This window comes from Sinocyclocheilus rhinocerous, unplaced genomic scaffold (assembly GCF_001515625.1).
Source record: "Sinocyclocheilus rhinocerous isolate Xijiao unplaced genomic scaffold, SAMN03320098_v1.1 scaffold185, whole genome shotgun sequence".
Lineage (NCBI taxonomy): Eukaryota > Metazoa > Chordata > Actinopteri > Cypriniformes > Cyprinidae > Sinocyclocheilus > Sinocyclocheilus rhinocerous.
The window spans coordinates 2,236,932-2,258,302 of NW_015662163.1; the positions used below are offsets into that span (position 1 = coordinate 2,236,932).

The window sequence follows — 21,371 nt, forward strand, 5'->3', positions numbered from 1 at the left end:
GTGTTAGGGGAGGGGCCATGCTCGGTGGCTCCATTGTGTCATCGAGCCACCGTTTTAGCCCCACCCAAAAAAATCCTGAACACCGAATTGTTGAAAAACAGTTTAACGGTTTAACTCCACAATTCAGTACTACATACTTCAGAGTCTTTGTAATGTGTTTCTGCAATACATTTCTAACATTTATAATGTGTTTAGAAACAATTCTCAGAATTCTCTTTACACGGACTTTAAAAAGTCTTAAATCTGAGCTTAAAAATCCTGCAGAAACCCTGGTCATTTTTATTGACATTAATGATTAATTGGTTGTTAATGCCACTGTACAAAATCTGTGTAGGACTCAAAAACCATGTGCACACTAGGGTTGTGACGGTGAGGAAATTTTCCCACCGGTTAATCGACGTGTGACAACACCGGTAATACCGTGGGGGCGGGGGCGTTCCCTCTTTTCCTCGCTTTCCTTTGCTTTTAAATAGCTTGTAAAAGCTGCGTGCGTATTTTACTTTCACTTTCAAACAGTGGCAATTCGGCGTAAAGCAATTCTTCGTTTGAATTTTCCCTCTTTTCCTCGCTTTCCTTCGCTTTTAAATAGCTTAAAAGCGCCGTGCGCATTTTACTTTAACTTTCGAATTAGCGGCAGTTCGGCATCAATTGCTTGAATGCAACAACAAAATACAAAGTCAAACTCACTTTAGCCTATATATAAAACATAAAAAATAAAAAAATACACCATGCTATAGGGCAGGATATGCCAAATCAGCATACTAAATCAGCATACTATCATCTCAAAAACATTGCAAGAATTAGATGTTTTGTTTCCAGTCAAGACTTGGAGAAACTTGTTCATGCCTTTATCACCAGCAGGGTGGACTATTGTATAGCCCATTTTTATCCACAAATAAAATTATACCTGACATATGTGAGCATTGATATTTTTTTCTCTCTTAATTAAGCATATTTGTGCTGCAATGGATCCATTAAGCATTTCGACTGTTGATTTAATCAAATTATTTAATGCTATTGATCCTTGATTAGCCCAGTCACTTGTATGTTAGATGTTGACACATTAATTTTACTTTCTTGTGTGATGTTTTACCTTTGCTGTGACGAAATTAACCAAAATTCACAAAGGTAACCTCTTCATCTCTCACTCTCTCCTCAGATGATGCAGTTTTCTTGGGATAATTACAAGCGCTACGCCTGGGGCTCCAACGAACTGCGTCCCGTCTCTAAGCAAGGCCACTCCAGCAATTTGTTTGGTGAGTGTCTGTCTAGAGTGTCTATCTGACCATGAAACTATGATTCGTGCACGTACAGCTTCATGTCCCAACAGTAAATTGGTAAGCAGTCAGAACTGTCAATCAATGCTGCACAGGTGGTTAGGTGACCTCCATCAAAAAGGCTTTTGATTTCTCTCCGGTCTGTCTCACTTCACAAGCTCCGTCTGGGTCTATTTCTGCTTTCAAGAGGACAAACAAAACCATTTCTGACTTCATCGGGCAGGAATAGCACGGTCACACCGCACAAATATAGTTTCACGATACCTTGATCCTCTTTGGTGCCTTTTTCGCATTAATGTGTTTTCCTTGCCTGTAAAGAAATGTTGTTTTGCTGCTTTTGCCCATCACCCTCTTGACCTGTTTCTATTTTGAAGCTGAAAAGCACAGGTTGTGAGTGGGCATACTAATCTGTGAATAATTCATGAAGGACTGTCCATCTTCCTGTGAGGTTTGTAATCTACATCAATAACTAAGAGGATGCAGCAACAACACATTATCACACTCTTATGCTACCTGCATGTTGTAATATGCATAATTTAGCTCATCCCAGAAATGTTACAGTGCCTTCCAAAAGTTTGGAAACACCCTAGAAAATGTTTAGAAAATATCAGCATGCATTTACACCAAAAAATAGTAAGGATTTGAATAACTTGCATTATCATTCAAGATCAACAATGAAGAGTTTTACAAATAATAATAATGGCAATATACTGTATACATGTCACAGTCAGACATGCCCCTGCTGGATTAAACTTGGCTCAGATTTTTTATTTATTTACTTATTTATGTATGTGTGTATTTTTTTATTTTTTTTTAGTAGATTATTGGGTCAGCACATTTTTATAGCTTCACTGATTGATTAACAATTAAGTGTACACAACTGAACAATTAAAAGATTTTAAAAATCATTTATCAGACAGCACTAGTATTTTCCCTGTTTGTTTATTTAAATTATTTTTTAATTTTTTTAATTTTTTGTCTCTTGTCAATGCGGAGTCATCGTCAAGTTATAAAAATTAATGCTTTCTTGTATGAATGATGAATAATGAAATGATAATGAAATCTCTTTACAGATGAAAATTAATGATGCACCCTTTTCATTTCTTGAAAAATGATTGATTGCATTATGATTCAGTCAAAAACACTGGCATATTCTGTTTTTAAACACATTTGGAAATTGTGAAATTGATTTTCATTTCACTGTTTTTGATTATATTTTTATTCTGTTATTAGATGTTTGATGTTTATATACTGAAGAAAAAAAACAAAACTATTTCACTGTAAGTAAATTCCACAAACAATTACGAAGAAATGGCAAGTAACACTGAAATGTTATTTTCTTGTAAAACATACTGCAACAATCTTTGTTTTAGTTCCAACGTCGGAAAATAAACATTTACAGCATAGTCATTAGTTAATTAAAAAAAAAATTCTAAGCACAAGCAATTTTAGAATAATAATTTTATTATTTGCAGTTGCAGACAATTCTGGTGCATCACTATTGAAAATCTGATAAAATGAGGGTTTGCGTTTTGACTGCAAACTTTTTTTTTTTAACCCTACAGACAATTTCCAGCCCTGTATCCTCTTAATTAATCGAGTTCTCTGACTCTTGTAAGTCATGCATATCGCTGTTTTTTTAGAATAGAGATTGAGTGTGTTATGAATGATTCATCAGACGTGCTGCTGTTGTGTTGTAAACTCCACATTGTCAATTGGCACTCAGCTGGAGGGCAGGCCGGGGATTTACAGCGCACATTTGATTAACCTCTATAATTTTGCTTCGGACGTGCCAGTAGAATATACAGTCTTAATTTATTTGGCTCAGACACTATCAGAATAGCAATTTGGCAAGAAGTACATTACACTCTTTCTCATGCGCTCTAGCCTTGCGTGTGTGTGTGCGCTTTAAAACGGCTCCCATGTCAGTCAAAGTCAGACAGCTCTCTCACATGCTATTACCTCCCAGCCTTTTTTGTTGTGCAGTGCGTTTCCAGGCAGTTTTGAGTGCTCGTCAATTTCTCAAATAGTAAGGTTGGCCCTATGGGGCGTACGGCCACATCAGAGACCATTGAACACACGTTTTGTCTGGCAGGGTTTGCCATTATAAATTTAGAGGTTGGGTTAATGGTACGTTGGCTCTGAATAAAAGATGATCTGGAATATGCTGGTCAGGGTTTTTGTACCTGACCAGGCAGCTGGAATGACTGTTTTGTGCTGCTTTAGATCTCGTTCCTCAGTGAGATGTGAGCTGCTGAGACCGGCCGGTCGGATCACACACGCCGATGCGTAGCGTAAGACCTTACTGGAAGTCGTGATCACCGGGGGCGGTCACAAAAACAGACACTTTACAACCCACAGGGCTTTAGCGCACAGAGAAAAATCAGGCTGCAGTCACGCCATATGGAAGTGCTTAGTCAAGACATTATGCCTGCTTGTGTGTTCCGGACGTGTGAGATTGTTGCCACGTGTCTTGAATGTATTCTGTACCATGCCGCATGCACACAGACGAGGAGCGTAAAGGTCTTTCTCTCACGCATTTGACCTCACTTACATTAAAGTGCATTAAATCTTGTGCAGTATACGGCAAATTTCTGATGAATTGCATTTAACCAGCCATGAAAAAATGATTAAGGCTTCAGAATCCGTGGATTAGAGTGAGTTTAAATATTTCACACACTCTGGGTTTGTTTAAGGCCGTTGAAACTACATTATAGTCTAGGATAGAAGCTAGGAGACTGTGTTAATCTTTAAGTGATGTTTATCATTTAATAATTTGATCGATTACACTGAGGACTGTTGATTAGTAATTAATTGAAGTTCTGGTACTTTTGACATCTCTGGTACTACAACAGCTACATAAAATGTCATTTGAGCAGATTGGGATATGGGAGTGGAGAAAGTTTTGTAAAAAAAATAAATAAAAAATAGCAACATTCTCTCCATAATTTGTTTAAATTGAATGTTCCATATGTCATTCATGTAAATAAAGTAGTACATAAAAATAATTTAAATTGATTTGAGACATTATTCATAAGTTTATTAATTTATAAGATGATCGTGTTGTTTATCACCATTGCGTTTTTCAAAGTTTATTGTGTATATATAGCACTTTTTTCCCCCTCCATATCATGCAGCCCTAATTATTCTTAAAGCGATAGTTCACCCAAAAAATTTAAATTCTGTCATTAATTACTAGGGTTGCAAAAAGGTGGAAAATTTCCAGTAAATTTGGGAAACATTCCAGAAATTTTGGAAACTTTCCAGGATTTTTTTGGAATCTTCCAGGGATTTTTGGAAAGTTTGCGGAAATTTACCGGAAATTTTCCACCCCTTTGCAACCCTATTAATTACTCACCCTCATGTCGTTCCAACACTGTAAGACCTTCGTTAATCTTCGGAACACAAATTAAGATATTTTTGATGCATTCCGAGAGCTCTCTGACCCTCCCATAGACAGCAAGGATCCTTACACGATCAAGGCTCAGAAACATAGCAAGGAGATCGTTCAACAGTGGTTCAACAGTAATTTTACGAAACTACGAGAATACTTTTTGTGCACAAAGAAAACCAAAATAATGACTTAATTCAACAATTCGTCTCCTTCACATCACCCTATAGTGCCATTTTGGAGAGTATCACATGCGTAAACAACGTATGTAGGCGGATACATTGTTTACGTTCAGATCAAAATGTAAACAATGTAAACAGCGTATCCGCGTGCGGTGCTGCTGACACATAACAGCATATGTTGTTTACGTATGTGATACTCTCCAAAATGGCACTACAGGGTAACGCGGAGGAGACGAAAAGTCGTTATTTTTGTTTTCTTTGCGCACAAAAATGCATCATAAATATCTTAATTTGTGTTCGAAGATAAATGAAGAGTGAGTAATTAATGACAGCGTTTTCATTTTTGGGTGAACTATCACTTTAATTGTAATTTTAATGGCATGGTTTTTGGGTGTATTTGTTTAAATTATCTTTTAAAAATGGGCTACATGCATGTCAGCTATCTTGCACAATTAACAATTCAACACCTGATTGGTTGATATTTTAATGAGAAATATCAGTATCAATATTTTTATTAAAATCAATATTTAGTTTTTGTTGGATTATTTCATTGCACGATTTTACTTTCTGTAGCTTAAACAGTAGAGCATGCTGCTATCAATGCCAAGGTTATGGGTTCGACTCTCAGAGAAAACGAGAAGTGTAATCTGAAATAAAACATGTACCCTGAAAGCAATATAAATCACTTTTGATAAAAAGAAAAAAAATACATGGAAAAAAATAGATTGGCTGAACTTTGTTGGCTGAGCTCAAACAGTAGAGCATGGCGATAGCAATGCCAACACTGTAAAAAGTAATGAGTTGAACTTACTTGGAAAACCTGTGCACAAAGACAGAAAACAGGTACAGAAAACAGGGCATTTATTTGTTTAATAAAACAATGTTACTTCAAGTCATTATGTATATATATATATATATGTATATTTTTTATTTTATTTTTTATGTCGTCTCCAATCACCTTTACACGTTCACATTGCACATACGCAGGGACTCCCAACACATTGAAGAAATTAAAATAGCAGTAGCAGAACACATTGCATCCACCTGAAAGTTCACATAACACAGTGTAATTAAGTAAATTCAACAAATTAGTAAAAATCAGTTATGTTTACTCGCTTTTCTTAAGTAGATTCAGTGATTACTTTTTACAGTGAAGGTCATGGGTTTGATTCCCAGGGAAGTCATGAAACTTGGATGCAGTATAAGTCACTTTGCATATTAGCTTCTATTAAATGCATTAATGTAGATGTTATAAAGAAGGTAATCTGTGTTGGAATATTCCACCAAATCCTATTTTATTGTGCATGGAATAGACCAATTTGCTGAATTTGATTTGCTGAACTCCATTTGATATTTTCTATAACAAAATCTACTCTTTGCATCACTCCACTTTCCAGACCCCACAGTATGTGATCGATGCGGAGTGGAAGTGTAATCACAACTCCATGTTCTGTATTCCAATACTGCTTTTGAATTTTGTTCCGAGAGGTTGTTTGAAAGTTGACCTGAATATAGATTTCAGTGTCTGCATATCTCACATAGCCGATTCAGTCCTGCTGAATACTGGCCATTCTGTTCCATGTGCCAATCATCTCAGCACAGAGAGGAGCAGATCCTCCAGACTGGATCCCTGTGTAAGAAACCAGCGTGGACTGAGACAAAGTCTTGGCTAATGAAGCCGCTCAGGTACAGTATGAACTGTCTGCAGTTCCCGAATGTACATGCTTGTCACTCACGACCACTTCCTCTAATAAAACACATAGGGAAAAGGCCTACTCTCCTTCTGTATTTCTCTCCACAATGTCCACCAGTCTGATTGTGATTTGGAAATAACCATTTCCCAACAGTGAATGAAGCCATTGTGTGATGGTCCCTGCCATGAACTGTGCAATTAAATAAAAACGCATAATTTTTTTGCAGAAGTGCAGAAGAGCATAGATAAGTGGTAGGAAAGAGGAAGATTGCGTCAGTCTGGCTCTAAGCCCTTGTGTGCTCATTTAGCACAGTGGCTGCTGAACCATGATGTTCTGTCAGTATACAGCCTCACTTGTATTAATGGCCCAACAAAAGTCATATGCTTAACTGTGTGTTTGGGGCACAGGAATTAAAATGGGTCTTTGTTAGGAAGCAGAACTTTACCTTGATGTGATAACGATTGGGATGATGACGTCATCGCCAAAGCGCCAGCTTAATATCTGACTGTGTTAACTTTTTCTTAACTTGCTTCAGATTTCTTGTTTAACGCTAGCCTTTGATTTGCAGCAAAATAATATTATTTATATTTCTAAATATTAAAAAGTTATTTAAAAATTAGCTTTTACAATTTTATAACAAAATTAATAGCTTTTAGCAACAAAAATAATATTAATTGTGGGATAAAGTTTAAATATTAATTTAAAACAATTTAATATGAATATCAGTTCATATATGCACTCATAATATAACAATTACTTGCAGGTTTCTTTCTTTCAAACATGCTTCTTGATCTGTGGAAAAAATGTTATTATTTAAAAATAAATACTTATAACTTTATAACAAAAATACATTTAGCTGCAAAATAATAGTAAAATTGTGTTATATTATAACATAACGTGAAGTTTAAAATATTAGTTTAGAACTTTTAATAAATTCTAATATAACAAAATTAATAACTTTTATTACCAAAATTGTTGTGGTAGTTGTCATTTGTGTAGAAGTTTATATAATACTTTGTCGCATAGTAAATCTTGAATGTTTATTTACGTGACCATAATTAAAAAAATGTTTTCATGATGGAATTTCATAAGTTGAGATTAAACAGCTGGGTCAGTTATCAGGGTAAAACAATAAAATATATGCATAAAAGGCATTTGAAAAGCAGCAAAACTAAATAATGCACAGTAAAAAATTCCAAGGCCTTTTTAAATCTAAAAGTCTTTCTTAAGGCAGTCACTTCACTTGTCGGCTGTCATGGTAACACCTCCTGTCATTATTTTCCACACTTATACAAGTGCAAGTTTAGCTCAAATCACATAAAAATACTGTATTTTTCAAGCTGGCTCAGTTAATACGCATACATTTTTGAGTACATAAGCAAACAATGGTGCTATAAAAAAAGACACCTGGCTCTTTTAACAATGTAAGACAGGACTGCAGCTGCCATATTGCAAATTACAATTTCTCCCATTCATTTTTATAAGAGTGAACTCTCTCCTGCCCTTATAATGTCTCATATTTTAATGTGACCTTCATAAAACAAGAAGAAAAAAATTGCAATCTGTTAGTTTTCATAAAAATCAACCCCTGAGACATGAAAGTTCCCATAGTTGAAGAAACTCCCATCTGTTTGAAGAGGGTGATTTCAAGTTAATGATTGCGTGTGTGTGTTTTTCTTCTGCCAGTTGGCTGCCTGCTGGCAAACACAAATTGGAGCATCTTTGGTACTAAATGGTTTGATGCTTTTAGGATTCAGTAGACAGCTGTGTTGCACCTGTGTTTGCATGTTCAGCCTTGAATAGGGCCGATTGATTCCTAGAGACGCTTGGGCAGAATTATGGTCTGGTGTTGATGGACATCGGCTTATGTACGTTTTGTTTGTTGTCTGAAGCCCGCCGTCCAGTGTCACAGCAGGCTTCAGGAGTTCCTGCTGCTTGGAGATGTGCTTACAAACAGCTTCTTGCTGAGCAAGACGAGTCTTCATGTTTCAGCTGTAATCACCAGCCTAATCTTATTTTTGAAGTCGTGTATTTTGCTTTAGAGGCTCTGACTAGAGATTGTGTCAGTCCTCGGAGTTCACTGATACAGTCTGTTTATATATTTTCCTCATTACAACAGTGTCACTAGAGGAGGTAATGTTTTACTGTTTGTATTCAGTAGCGACAGTACCCTGCTGCTGAATCTACAACCCTGCGGCATAACTATTTATTATTATTATTTTTTTTTTAGCTGAGTTGTGAGCTTACAGTCTGAATTGAATATGTTGAGGACGTGGTAAAATATAGGACAATAAACAGACAACATGACTTTGTTGTTCTCTTTGGTTGCATGCACAATCAGTGATGTCTGATTTATGAACAAATTGCTGGTTCTTTTTTAAAAGACTTTTGTAAATGACTCATTTAAATGAGTAATCACTCGGAGTTGAATTTGCAAATTATTGGCATAGAAATGGAATAAGTCAGAGAATCATTCAGAGTGATTACTGGGTCAACTGACTCATTAAACTGCATTTTTTTTTCTTTTTTGTCTCGAAATGAGCCAAGAATCATAACTATTATATGTGCTAATGGATCGTGAGATGGTTAAATAATTACTTTCAATTTGTATGTCAGTGTGCAATAGGTTTTTTTTTTCCTGATACCAATATTAATTTGATGTTTCTCAATGCTAGTTTTCGTACATGTTTAACATATTCCTTTACTAAAAAGGTTAAATATGAATTAAGCTATTCATTTTTAAATTGTATATAATTCAATTAACACAATGGTATGCAGCCTTCAGATACAGTATATTATTTCAAGTAAACATTTTGTCAGCAATAATAAATGATTTTCTTTCTACGACAGAGTACAATTTTTTTCTTTTGGAGTGTAGGGGTCCAAAAAATACCCCTTTTAATTTTATTATACTGTATAAAATTCAAATATCCATTTTTCATCGTTGTTTGTCACAGAATAAAGTAAGTCATATAGAAGAATTGTCATTTTTGTTTTGACTATCACTTTTAAGTATTCGAGTAAGCATTAAGAAATATAAATATAATCAAGTGTAAATTGAAACTACATAAATTATCAGTATTGTCTTGACTGCATGATTATTAGTTATTTTGATTAATTTAAATACTAATTTAATGCTGTTTGAGTTTTACTGAGTAGGTGTGTTATTATATTAACTTGAAACTTTCGTAGATTTTAGTTTGTATCCCATGTTTGATTATTTGTAGACGTGCACCTTGGGGTCAAAAGGTCATTCCTTTAAAAAAAATGTCCTGCCAGATAATGTTCTTTGAATTACTGTCCAGTATCTGTCAGCCCAGAATAAACATGCAGGATTGTACTACCTTGCAGATGCTGCCAATGTCAATTCCCTGCCAAATAGCTCTGGAGGTCAACCTTCATTTCGATAATACCGCTTCTAGGAGGTTCTCTCGTCGTAATGGCTTTCTTTCAGATCCCAAATGAGCGGCCATCTGTTATACAGGCCTTGCTGAGATGAGCTCCAGCACGTGATGTTACCGTCAAACATAAGTGCTCGTTTCTTGATTGTTTTGCCCCTGCTTAAGAATGACCAGTTGTTGGTTTCATCGATTAATCCATAACATGCACTGAGATGGAAGATGGTTCAATAGTGGATTGTATTTTCGACGTCGGATTGTTATCGTCTTCGACCCACAACCTTCTCGAGGTGTACAACTGGTCATCAGATCGAGTCTTTGTATTGATAGACAAGCAGGCTGGTATCCCATCACCTCTAACCTGAGGTCACAACATGCTCTCAGCAAGGGATTCATGACTGTGAGTAGCTTTATCAGGTCATTAAGTGCTGGTTTGTAATTTACCAGTGTAATTGGAATAGATAAGATCTGTTAATAGTGTCTAAGAGTCTCTGTTAAACCTGTGCAGTGGACATCTCAGAGGATAAGATTGTATAGTTCTGATTTGGGTCAGCATTCAGAGGGTAAAACCAGTCATGTAGGGGGAAAGCTTTTGGGACTAGGCCTGTCGCGATAATTAAATAACCGTCTAATCGCGATTATTTGATTTAACCGCGGTTGTTTCAGACAAACGCGATTATTGTGCTTTTTATACGACACAAGGGGGAGTTATACACCAAAAGAAACAGAAGAGCACCAGTTTGCTTTTCATGCACTGTATAGCCTATACAGGGCTCCAGACTCATTCTTCCCACTGGTCGCTCTTTTGCAGCTAACTTTCTCAGCTGGTCGCACGAGCACATGCGCAATTTTTTTTAACTAACGGTGACAGTGCTTGCATGTTTTTTCCCCCACAAGAATACCAGCATGTTCACCTTCTCTGGTTTAAGAAGCGGTCTTTTACTTGACTTTCGCTTGAAAACCATCCATCGTTTCCTCAATATGCGCGTCATTTTTGCTGCGCCCACCTTCGCACTCGTGCTGACGCAGCGAGTATACTCTCTAAAGCTCTGTTTCGTTATGCTTTCAGTTTCGTTTGCCGTTTGAGGTTTCTCATATGCAACAGAAATTGCAGCGCTTATGAGTTGACCAACGCGGTGGTTGCGCCTGTGCGACCGCACACAAAAATTCTTAGAATTTGAAATACTCTATGTAATCTTACACTGCAAAATAACTCAAAAAGATTAAAAGATATCATCATAATTATTTACTGAACCCTTAAATTAAGCACAATTATATAATGAAAGCCATAAAAACAGACAATTAATCGTGATAATCGGCATAACAGTCATAATCGGCAAAGCCCTAAAACAGACAATTAATCGCAATAAACGTGACTATTTTTAGACAATTAATCGTCAGCCAAATTCCATAATCGTGACAGCCCTATTTGAGACGTGAATGTCTAACCGAGGGCTGTGTTAGAAAGCTTTGTAGTGAAGTGATTTATGACCTTCCCACACTTCCTCACTGGGGTTTGAGTCCTCAAGGGCCTGTGAAAAGACACAGCAGTGCACAAATATGCTGTCCTTTCACCTGCAGTGCAGTTTCTGCCTTAAAGATGATTTTGATTTGCATCGTCTCCGTGTAGAACACCTTTATTTGCTTACTGTTTGCATCTACTTTCTGTGTATTGAGTGTTGTGTTTAAGGTATATGAAACATTTGGGCTTCAGCAGAATGTGAGCTGCAAAGACTGTGGTTACATGAATGTGGTCATAGCCATGCTGATTCGAAGAAATGTACCGGTAGCACAACTTTCTTATTTATCAGGAATAAATGTTACTGAGCATTGTAATACAGTGAAATATGTATGCATGTGTGATGTATGTATACACTCTGTAATTGTTTGTGTATATATATTCATTTATTCTTGTATATTTCTTTGTTTATATACACGGGTATATAAAGGTAAATAAAATGCAGTACATATCAACAGCATGCACAAAATAAAAAATAGAACAAATAGAAAAATGTGAAATATAATAAATTGTATGTAATTTTTGTATTTATGTAATTGTATTCTTTTTTAAATATGTATGTATTATGTATGTATAGACACTAATTGTGTGTGTATGTATGTATGTATGTATGTGTGTGTATATATATACAGTGGGTACGGAAAGTATTCAGACCCCCTTACATTTTTCACTCTGTTATATTGCAGCCATTTGCTAAAATCATTTGTTAATTTTTTTTCCTCATTAATGTACACACAGCACCCCATATTGACAGAAAAACACAGAATTGTTGACATTTTTGCAGATTTATTAAAAAAGAAAAACTGAAATATCACATGGTCCTAAGTATTCAGACCCTTTGCTCAGTATTTAGTAGAAGCACCCTTTTGATCTAATACAGCCACGAGTCTTTTTGGGAAAGATGCAACAAGTTTTTCACAACTGGATTTGGGGATCCTCTGCCATTCCCTCTTGCAGATCCACTCCAGTTCTGTCAGGTTGGATGGTAAACATTGGTGGACAGCCATTTTTAGGTCTATCCAGAGATGCTCAATTGGGTTTAAGTCAGGGCTCAGGCTGGGCCATTCAAGAACAGTCACAGAGTTGTTGTGAAGCCACTCCTTCGTTATTTTAGCTGTGTGCTTAGGGTCATTGTCTTGTTGGAAGGTAAACCTTCGGCCCAGTCTGAGGTCCTGAGCACTCACCTAGACTACCAAACACCAGCACAATAAGCTGGCATTTGTACCCAAGTTTATCAATGGTAGATATCAGTGACTGATATTTTAAAGTCTTAGAGCAGTAAGAGTCCTCCATAAACAAGTCAAATGCACATGACACCTCAAATAGTGTAACTGTTTTGCCATTCTGAGAGATGTCAACGATATCTGGTGTATTAACAATTCCTAGAAAAGTGTTTGCAGGTGAGTTGAACCATTCAGACCGTACAGTAGTGTTTAAAGATCTGCTCATCAGCCACACAGAGAATCTGAGCAGCAGTGAGGTCCACAAGTCTGTCATGTCTGGCAGTATATAGTCCTTTAAATGATGAACAACTGTTCATGATGTGGGCTACTGACTCCAGGTGTTGAGGAGGGTCATGCAGCAGGCAGAGGGGTGAATGGGTGGAGGGAAACCACAGTGATAGGTTGTATTTTGTAGGAAGAACCTGTAGACGTGCTTTTACACAGAAAGTGAGGATCTCCTCACTGATGGTGGCATTGCTGTAAATGGTGTGTGATACAGAGTGGTCCGCGCAGGGCAGTTTTGCCAACTTTCCCTGGAGTTTTAGATTGGACCAGTACTCCATATTTTGGGCTCTTTGAATAGACAAGAGAGTCTGCCTTGATGTTCTAGGCTGGAGCAGGTGAACAATGTTGTTATGGTGCAGCCTGGCTTCCACGATGACAGATGGGTCCTCTACGACTGCATCAGAGACCTCTACAGGTTGGTAGTGGGAGGTCCACTTCAGTTCAGTACCTGTCCTCCAGCATAGGTCGTTTAAGTCTGGCCAGTCTGATGACACACCAAATCCCTGTGCCCGTCCATCCAGCTTTCCATTGGTCTTTCTTTTAAAACCCAGGAAGCTGTCTTCCCCACCACATGCGTGTGGCACCTTCCGTCTTTTAAAATCCAGCAATAAGGATGCATACAGATGGCAATAGTGAGATGTCCCTCTATGTTGAGGGGTCTTCTGGTACATTTTCTTTCTTCGGTATTCTATGAATGAGTGCTCCTTTCCATGAACTAGGGACTTTACCATTAATCAAACAGGTGTTAAATATGCTTTTCAATATGTAGCAGGATGTTTGCCTAGTGGCTTTCAGATTCTCACACACACACACAGATTAGTTGCATTTGTGAGAAAAGGCCACGTCAGAACATAAAACTTTTATGACGGGGCGATTTTGCAGCATGGAGACTGTTCTGCCTAAAAAGCAGCATAGCTGCAAGAGGGAAGGTCCTTTGCACATTTTTATGATGTTTTGTTTGATTTGCACATCCTGTTTTCTTTTCCTGTTTCTCTTGACACCTCGTTGTGGTCCTCTATCACTTGTGGAAATGAAGGGGCATGGCATGCTTGCATCTCCCACATGTTTTTCTTCTGACAGATTCTTGGAAGTGAGATACATATTTTTTAAAAGCCAGATATCCGAAAGCAAATATATCAGACATTCATGTTTTTCCTGTTCAAAAACTTCTCACCATCTGACGAGAGTAACTTACTCTCTTGGGGATTTTCCATCATTTCATTGGCTCTCGCTAAGCGAAAGGCGTGTGAATGCTCTGCTGGAGGTGTTTGAGATGTTCCGTACAAATATTGCACACAGTAATTCTGTCATGTTGTGTCTTCAACATCACTAAACAAAGCCAGGACTGTTAAATGAGGAGCACAGCTGGTTGGCAGCATTGCATTTCTTGAAGAGTGTTGCATGCAGTGCCATGCATGTCGCCCAACCTGCTGCGTTCATAATCAGTACAAATGCAAAAAATGCTAGCGAGCATCTTTCGTGTTGTTGAAGAGTTATGCCAGTTACCATATGCTATTGTTTTCTTTACCAATTTTGTTTCATAATATCAGCACCTTAATTGGTTGAGTTAATTTTTCTTTTTATCATGTTGTTGGAGAATCTTGCTGGGTAATGATGCCTAAAATGGTTGTGTGAATTGACCTGAAGTAGGACAGATAGGTAGATATGATTGTCTTTCTTTGCATTTTGGGGACAAAATCAAATTAGCAGTTTTCAATTAAAAACAAAAGAAATAAAAACGGATCAGTTCTTGCTGTCTCTCTTTCTATATTGTACTTATTAATAAAATATATTTAATATATATAATTATTAATTATTAGTTATTTAAAACGAATTATTAAAATATTTTAATTAAATAGTGAAATATAATAATAATAATAATAATAATAATAATAGCAATCAAATTGTTTTTATTTTAACAATTTTTGTAAATTTGTCAAATAAAATAATACAAAATGAAAATGCTATTTTTGAAGTAATAATGATAATAATAATAATAATAATAGGAATAGCAATCAAATGGTTTTAAATTCAACAAATTTTTGTAAATTTGTAACAACAAAACAAATTAAAAATACTATTATTGAAGAAAAAAAATAAATAAATAAAATAATAGAAATAGCAATCAAATTGTTTTAAATTCAAACTTTTTTGTAAATTAACAAAATAATACAAAATAAAAATACTATTATTGAAGAAATAATAATAATAATAACAATAAAAATAATAACTGTACATTTGTAAAATAAAATAATGCAAAATAAAAATAAATTTTGAAGAAATAATAACAATAATAATTGTATTTCAATAATATTAATAGTTTTATTTAATAATAATAATATTATTATTATTATTACATGTTATATTAACGAGCTACATTTTATTGCACAAACATGTTTCATATTTGAGTTATCATTGTCCCAATGTTTAGTGAATCTGAATTTTTGTTCACAGTAAGCTGATTCAGTATATAACTGATTCATATAGAACTAAAGAGCCCAGAGTCAATGTATTTTCTTCACGGTCTTTGACAACACCAGAGAGTTATTGAGCGTCTTCCTTTCTTTTATCCACTTTGTTGTTTTCACGTTATCTGCTAAAATACTGAAGTAATCTGACATGGCCTGTGTAAGATCTGTTCGCCTTAACCTTGGCTTCTCTTTGAGGGTGTTAATCTCGCAAGGTTTTTATTTGTTGTAGCCATGGTTTGTTTGCTCTCTACACAGGATTTTCCCTTAGGCAGGGCATTAGGGTCCATATCTCAAAGGCTCTGAGGTCTTTATCATAAAGCTATTGGTTTATTTCAGCTCTGATCCTAGAGGTAACCCCACAGGAAGCCTTCTCAAATGGTTTGTTGTCATATTTATCCACAGGTAGTCTCAAAGGAGCCACCATTGTGGATGCGCTGGACACGCTCTACATTATGGAGATGTATGACGAGTTTGAGGCTGCTACCGAGTGGGTGGAAATGAACCTAGACTTTAACATGGTAAGACTCAAACCTTTTATACTCATTTTTGTTGAGCCGGTTGATTTTTATCCTTACAAATATTTATTTGCTATAAATTTGACCCTGAATGATAGAACAGAATTACTTTTTTTGATGAAGCTTTGAGAACTTGTCTATGACGTCTTCAGTGTTGACGTAATAAATCAACCTTCGCACTTTTTGGGAGCTTTTAGCATCACCGCTTGTAAATCTGCCATATTAGCACAAGTCTGGTGCTAATATTTGACGAGACTTTCCACATCTGAGCCACCAAAAAACATCTCAAGGCTTCATAAACTATCTTGTCTCATGCTTTCTGCCATTTTTCAGCACTAAATTTTGATTCCAGACTCCCAGTCCCTCAACTTTGTTTGTTAACTCCATAAATTACAATTCAGTCCAGATGTTAACTTGACTTAAATTAGTCATATCATGAGGAATCATTTTCCGTGTAGCTTTCAGATTTAAAAAATCTGTTAGAAACAAACAGCAGTGTTTTCAAGTCCCTGCTTGTTTTGGTGATTTGTTTGAATGATCTTGTGCAAAATGTAACTTTTTTTGTAAATGTAATAAAATAATACAAAATAACATATTATTATTGAAAGAAATAATAATAGAAATAGCAATTAAATTATTTTAAATTCAACAAATTTTTGTAAAATAAAATAATACAAAATAAAAATTCTATTATTGAATAAATTGTAGTAGTAGTAGTAATAATAATAGTAATAATAGGTAATAGTAATAATAGAAATAGCAAACAAATTGTTTTAAATGCAACTAATTTTTTGTAAATTTGTTATACTATTATTGAAGTAATACTATTATTAATTAGTAATACTATTGTAATGCTATTATTGAAGAAATAATAATAATAATAATAATAATAATAATAATAATAATAATTGTTAACTCCATGAATTACAGTTCAGTCCAGATGTTTTTTTTTTCCAGTAATGACTTGAATGAGTCATATTATGAGGAATCACTTATTATAAAAGTGTGTATATATATATATATATATATATATAATTCCCACAAAAATATTAAGCAACGCAACAGTTTTCAACATTGATGAGAAATGTTATTTGAGCAGCAAATTTAAAAATGTTCTATTAAAATAGAAAAAGTTATTTTTAGTTTGTGATAATATTTCACAATACTGCTGTTTATACTGTATTTTTGATTTAAAAAATGCAGCCTTGTTGAGCAGAGACTTACAAAAAGCATTAAAAATATCTTAAACCACAAATTTTCAACAGTAGTATATTTATATTAGTAATATAATTTATAAGGAGAATTCACATATAATTCTAAAAGTGTGTTTTTCTGCTTTTTATGCGACTCATCCAACTCGATTTTAGAGGTGTAATTATCTGGCTTTTATAAACGTCAATACCTCTTCAGTAATATGAGAAGTGCTGAACTGTTTCATCTTCAGAACTGCACCCAGCAGAGAAATAGAAGGACTGAGAGCAGCAAATGAAGGCAGAAATCTGATTAATCATGAAGAAAGTGAATAGCAAAAGACAATCAATACTGCATGCAGATCACTCCAGAAATGACTAAACGAAGTTGATGAACGAATTAAGACGCAACATATGCAGAATAAACCAGACAAAAATAAGGCTTTGTTTGATGTTCGATCGGATCTCTGCATCTGTATGGTGAGGTCATTTCATTAGATACTCTGCAGGGGTTTTCCGTTAAGTATCGGAAGTCCTTCAGTACATCCTAGCGCCTCAATTTAAGGCAAGAGAGAAGACTGTATCTGGCTCCAATCCTTTAATGAAGAGTGTTAAACAACTTTTAATTGAAAGGCTTTTCTTTCTACCCTCAAGCAATTCCAACAATGAAAGAGTCCACAAAAATCCCATTGGAAACAGTTATTAATATTCACTAAGCAACCCATTTCTGATGCACGAAAGCCTCTTGTTTTAGCAGAATAATTGTAGCCATTGGAAGTTTATTCATGCGGCTTCATTTGACCTCCGCTATCATCTGGTTATCTTTGAGAAGCTAAAAGGTGTTTAGCTGTGTAAGTAAAGGCTATCTGTGAATCACGCTTATATTATCATCTGTTTCAAAGGTTTTCCCAAAGCGGTTCAATCTCTTTGGCAACTCAAAGATTAATCATATCTCCCCAAATAATCAATGTTTATCCTCAGTATTTTAGTAGTCCAGCGTTTTTGGTTTATCGGGTCATTCCTGAATCCTCATTACCACATTGCGTTGTTTTACAAGTTATGATCAGATTGCTTGACGGAGAAATCCGAGCCTGGAGCAGAACGGAGGAGGAGAGTCACTTCACTGTATCAACAGTCTTGATCTCTCATCTTTTATGCTGTGGGATTCTTTTATTCCTGTAAAAGCCAGCATCATCGAAGGTCAGATTCACACACTGTTGTAAAAGTCTGCTATGTTGCAGTGACCACAAATCCCAGCTGGACTCGAACCCGAGTGAGATAACCTTTCAGACAGAGACACTGTACCACTGCTGGATCGAAAAACCTCATCAAAAGCATAAAAATAGAAACCCCTTCCCTTTTTATGAGTCCTAACAATCAGAGACACGCCATTAGATACAGAACCCAAGCACAGTGTGGTTCATTGTGTCCATCTGTTTCCATTCTCTCTAGTGCAGACTCATCTGAAGTTTGCATTAGAGATATACCGATAATTGAAGAAGTTATTTATGACATATAGGCCTATTTTATTGCATGACTGCTTTTTATAGTCTTTCTTGAGGCAATTGAACAGGCTTAGGTAAACTATATGTATGTATGTAAAAGGTGTTTATTTATTTTATTTTATTTATTTGGGATTTTGATAAATTTTAATTGCAAAATTACTTTGCATAAATATAATGGAATTTTAAAAATATAGTACTATTTTAATGATACTTATGAAATTATTATTTCAGTAATAGTAATTTTATTTTGTATTATTTTATTTTACAAATATACAGAAATTAGATGAATCTAAAAAAATGTATATTATTATTATTATTATTATTAATGTTAATATTTTTTCAGTAATAGTAATTTTATTTTGTATTATTTTATTTTACAAATATACAGAAATTAGATGAATCTAAAAAAATGTATATTATTATTATTATTATTATTATTATTATTATTATTATTATTATTATTATTATTATTATTATTATTATTATTATTATTATTATTATTATTATTATTATTATTATTATTATTATTATTAATGTTAATATTTTTTCAGTAATAATTTTATTTTGTATTATTTTATTTTACAAATATACAGAAATTAGTTGAATCTAAAAAATGTATATTATTATTATTATTATTATTATTATTAATGTTAATATTTTTTCAGTAATAATTTTATTTTGTATTATTTTATTTTACAAATATACAGAAATTAGTTGAATCTAAAAAAACGTATATTATTATTATTATTATTATTAATGTTATTATTATTTCAGTAATAGTAATTTTATTTTGTATTATTTTATTTTACAAATATACAGAAATTAGTTGAATCTAAAAAAATGTATATTATTATTATGTATTGCATCGTAATGCTTATTCTTGTATTATCAGTTTATTTGCTTATTTATATATTTATTTTCCATTAATCTGTAATAAAAAATCATTTCTTCATTATTACCATTTAACTGAACACAAAAATCTGAATCTGAATTAGTATTCGTCATAAGCAAAACAATTTTGGTTGACTGTATCTATGACTATATAGATGACAGTTTTAGTTGTGTGTATCTAAACTGCCCTCCAGTCTGTTGCAGATAAGTTTTTTTTATTTTTTATTTTTTTAAAGCCATGTCATTCTAAGGGTTTTTCCTTTCCTCATCAATATCTGTGATTTAGTTACTTTATTTTTTTCTTAGCATAGCTAAGGCTCAGCAGCTCTTTAATAATTGCAGAGTTTGTGGAGTCAGTGGAGGTTTTGCTTCGCTGCTTTTGCCTCTTCTATCTTCTACTGATTCCCTTTGTACATATTCATGTGTGCAGGGAGACGATTTCACAAGACTCAGAAGTGAACTTTTGAAGTGTCTTGTGGAGGTTTTTGTCTGTATTTTTGCCCCACTTTTTTGTTTTACACATGTCAGTCCAATTCATGGCCGAGCGAAAGGATATTTTCAGGCTTTACCATTTACACCAATGGTTCTGACCGGTTTTACCAAGGAGCTTACAATGTTTACCTGAAGTTTTTTTCCTACTTTTCCTTCACATTTTATTTTTCCCTAACTCAACATGCGCAAGAAAGCATTTGTCATGGTCTTTTTGTGCCAGTTTCTGACAGATCCCTCTATAAACCACAAAAGGCTTGAGTCATCATCTGGAAACATCTGGTGCCCCGTTGTCACTGGAACCGTTTAAGCATTTGAGAGGAGGCTATCCATAACACCCCCAACCACCCCAAGACATCAGCCATTTATCTTGCCCTGAACCGGATATTTACCAATGTGATGCAAGATATTTCTCTGCTGCGCCGCCTGTGCGCCGTTATTAAATTGTTTTGATGGTGCATGAAGCCTATGCTAAGCAATAAGTGGGTCATTATTGTTTGGTTGCCCAGAGACGGTGCAGAGATGCAAATATTTCACCTCATAAACCATCAGACGAGACTACAGACGTCTTGCTGTGGTCAGACTGTATAACGCTACTTGGCAAAGGCTAAATGAGACTTGCGGTTTCATGCCACAGGTTGCACAGTGCCAGATTGCAGTATCTGAAATATTAATGCAGCATAATGCAAACTCTTCCAACTACAATTGCTGCTCTAAGGTATGTGTAGGTTGTCCAAACACCCAGAATCTCTATTTTTTTCTAGTTTTAAATAGTTTAAAACTTTTTAGGCCTAATACCATTTTCTAATTAAATTAGCACTCTGCACCAAAAAGAAAACATAAAAAAGAAAATGTAATCATTTTGTTGGAATGTACTGCTTTAAATGCCACTAGGCAATGTTTTGACTCAAATGGATGTTTAAAAAAAAATCACCAAGAAAAAGCATTTTTTTTCTTTTTTTTTTTTTTAAGTTGTCAGTTTTTCGTTACTACTATTTGTGTCTTTTAAAATGCATTGATCTTGCCATATATGCTGCTTTGGCAATTAAAAATAAAATAGAATAAAATATATTACATTTACACTTAGGGCTGTCATGATTATGAAATTTGGCTGACGATTAATTATCTAAAAATTATCACGGTTATTGCGATTAATTGTCTGTTTTAGGGCTTTGGCGATTATCACGATTATCACGATTAATTGTCTGTTTTTATGGCTTTCATTATATCATTTATTAATTTAAGGGTTCAGTAAATAATTATGATGTTATCTTTTAATCTTTTTGAGTTATTATTTTGCAGTGTAAGATTACATAGAGTATTCCAAATTCTAAGAATCGG

General features: G+C 34.7%; 1 protein-coding gene across 3 annotated transcripts in view; it reads left to right on the forward strand.

The window, feature by feature from the left end:
- Positions 1–21,371, forward strand: part of man1a1 (mannosidase, alpha, class 1A, member 1) — a 144,157-nt gene that overhangs the window by 36,781 nt on the left and 86,005 nt on the right. For all 3 annotated transcript variants that reach the window (XM_016537552.1, XM_016537555.1, XM_016537553.1), the window contains exons 2-3: positions 1,160–1,256; positions 15,843–15,958. In XM_016537552.1, coding sequence (XP_016393038.1) covers positions 1,160–1,256; positions 15,843–15,958 — 213 coding nt within the window. The remainder of the gene's footprint in view (positions 1–1,159; positions 1,257–15,842; positions 15,959–21,371) is intronic.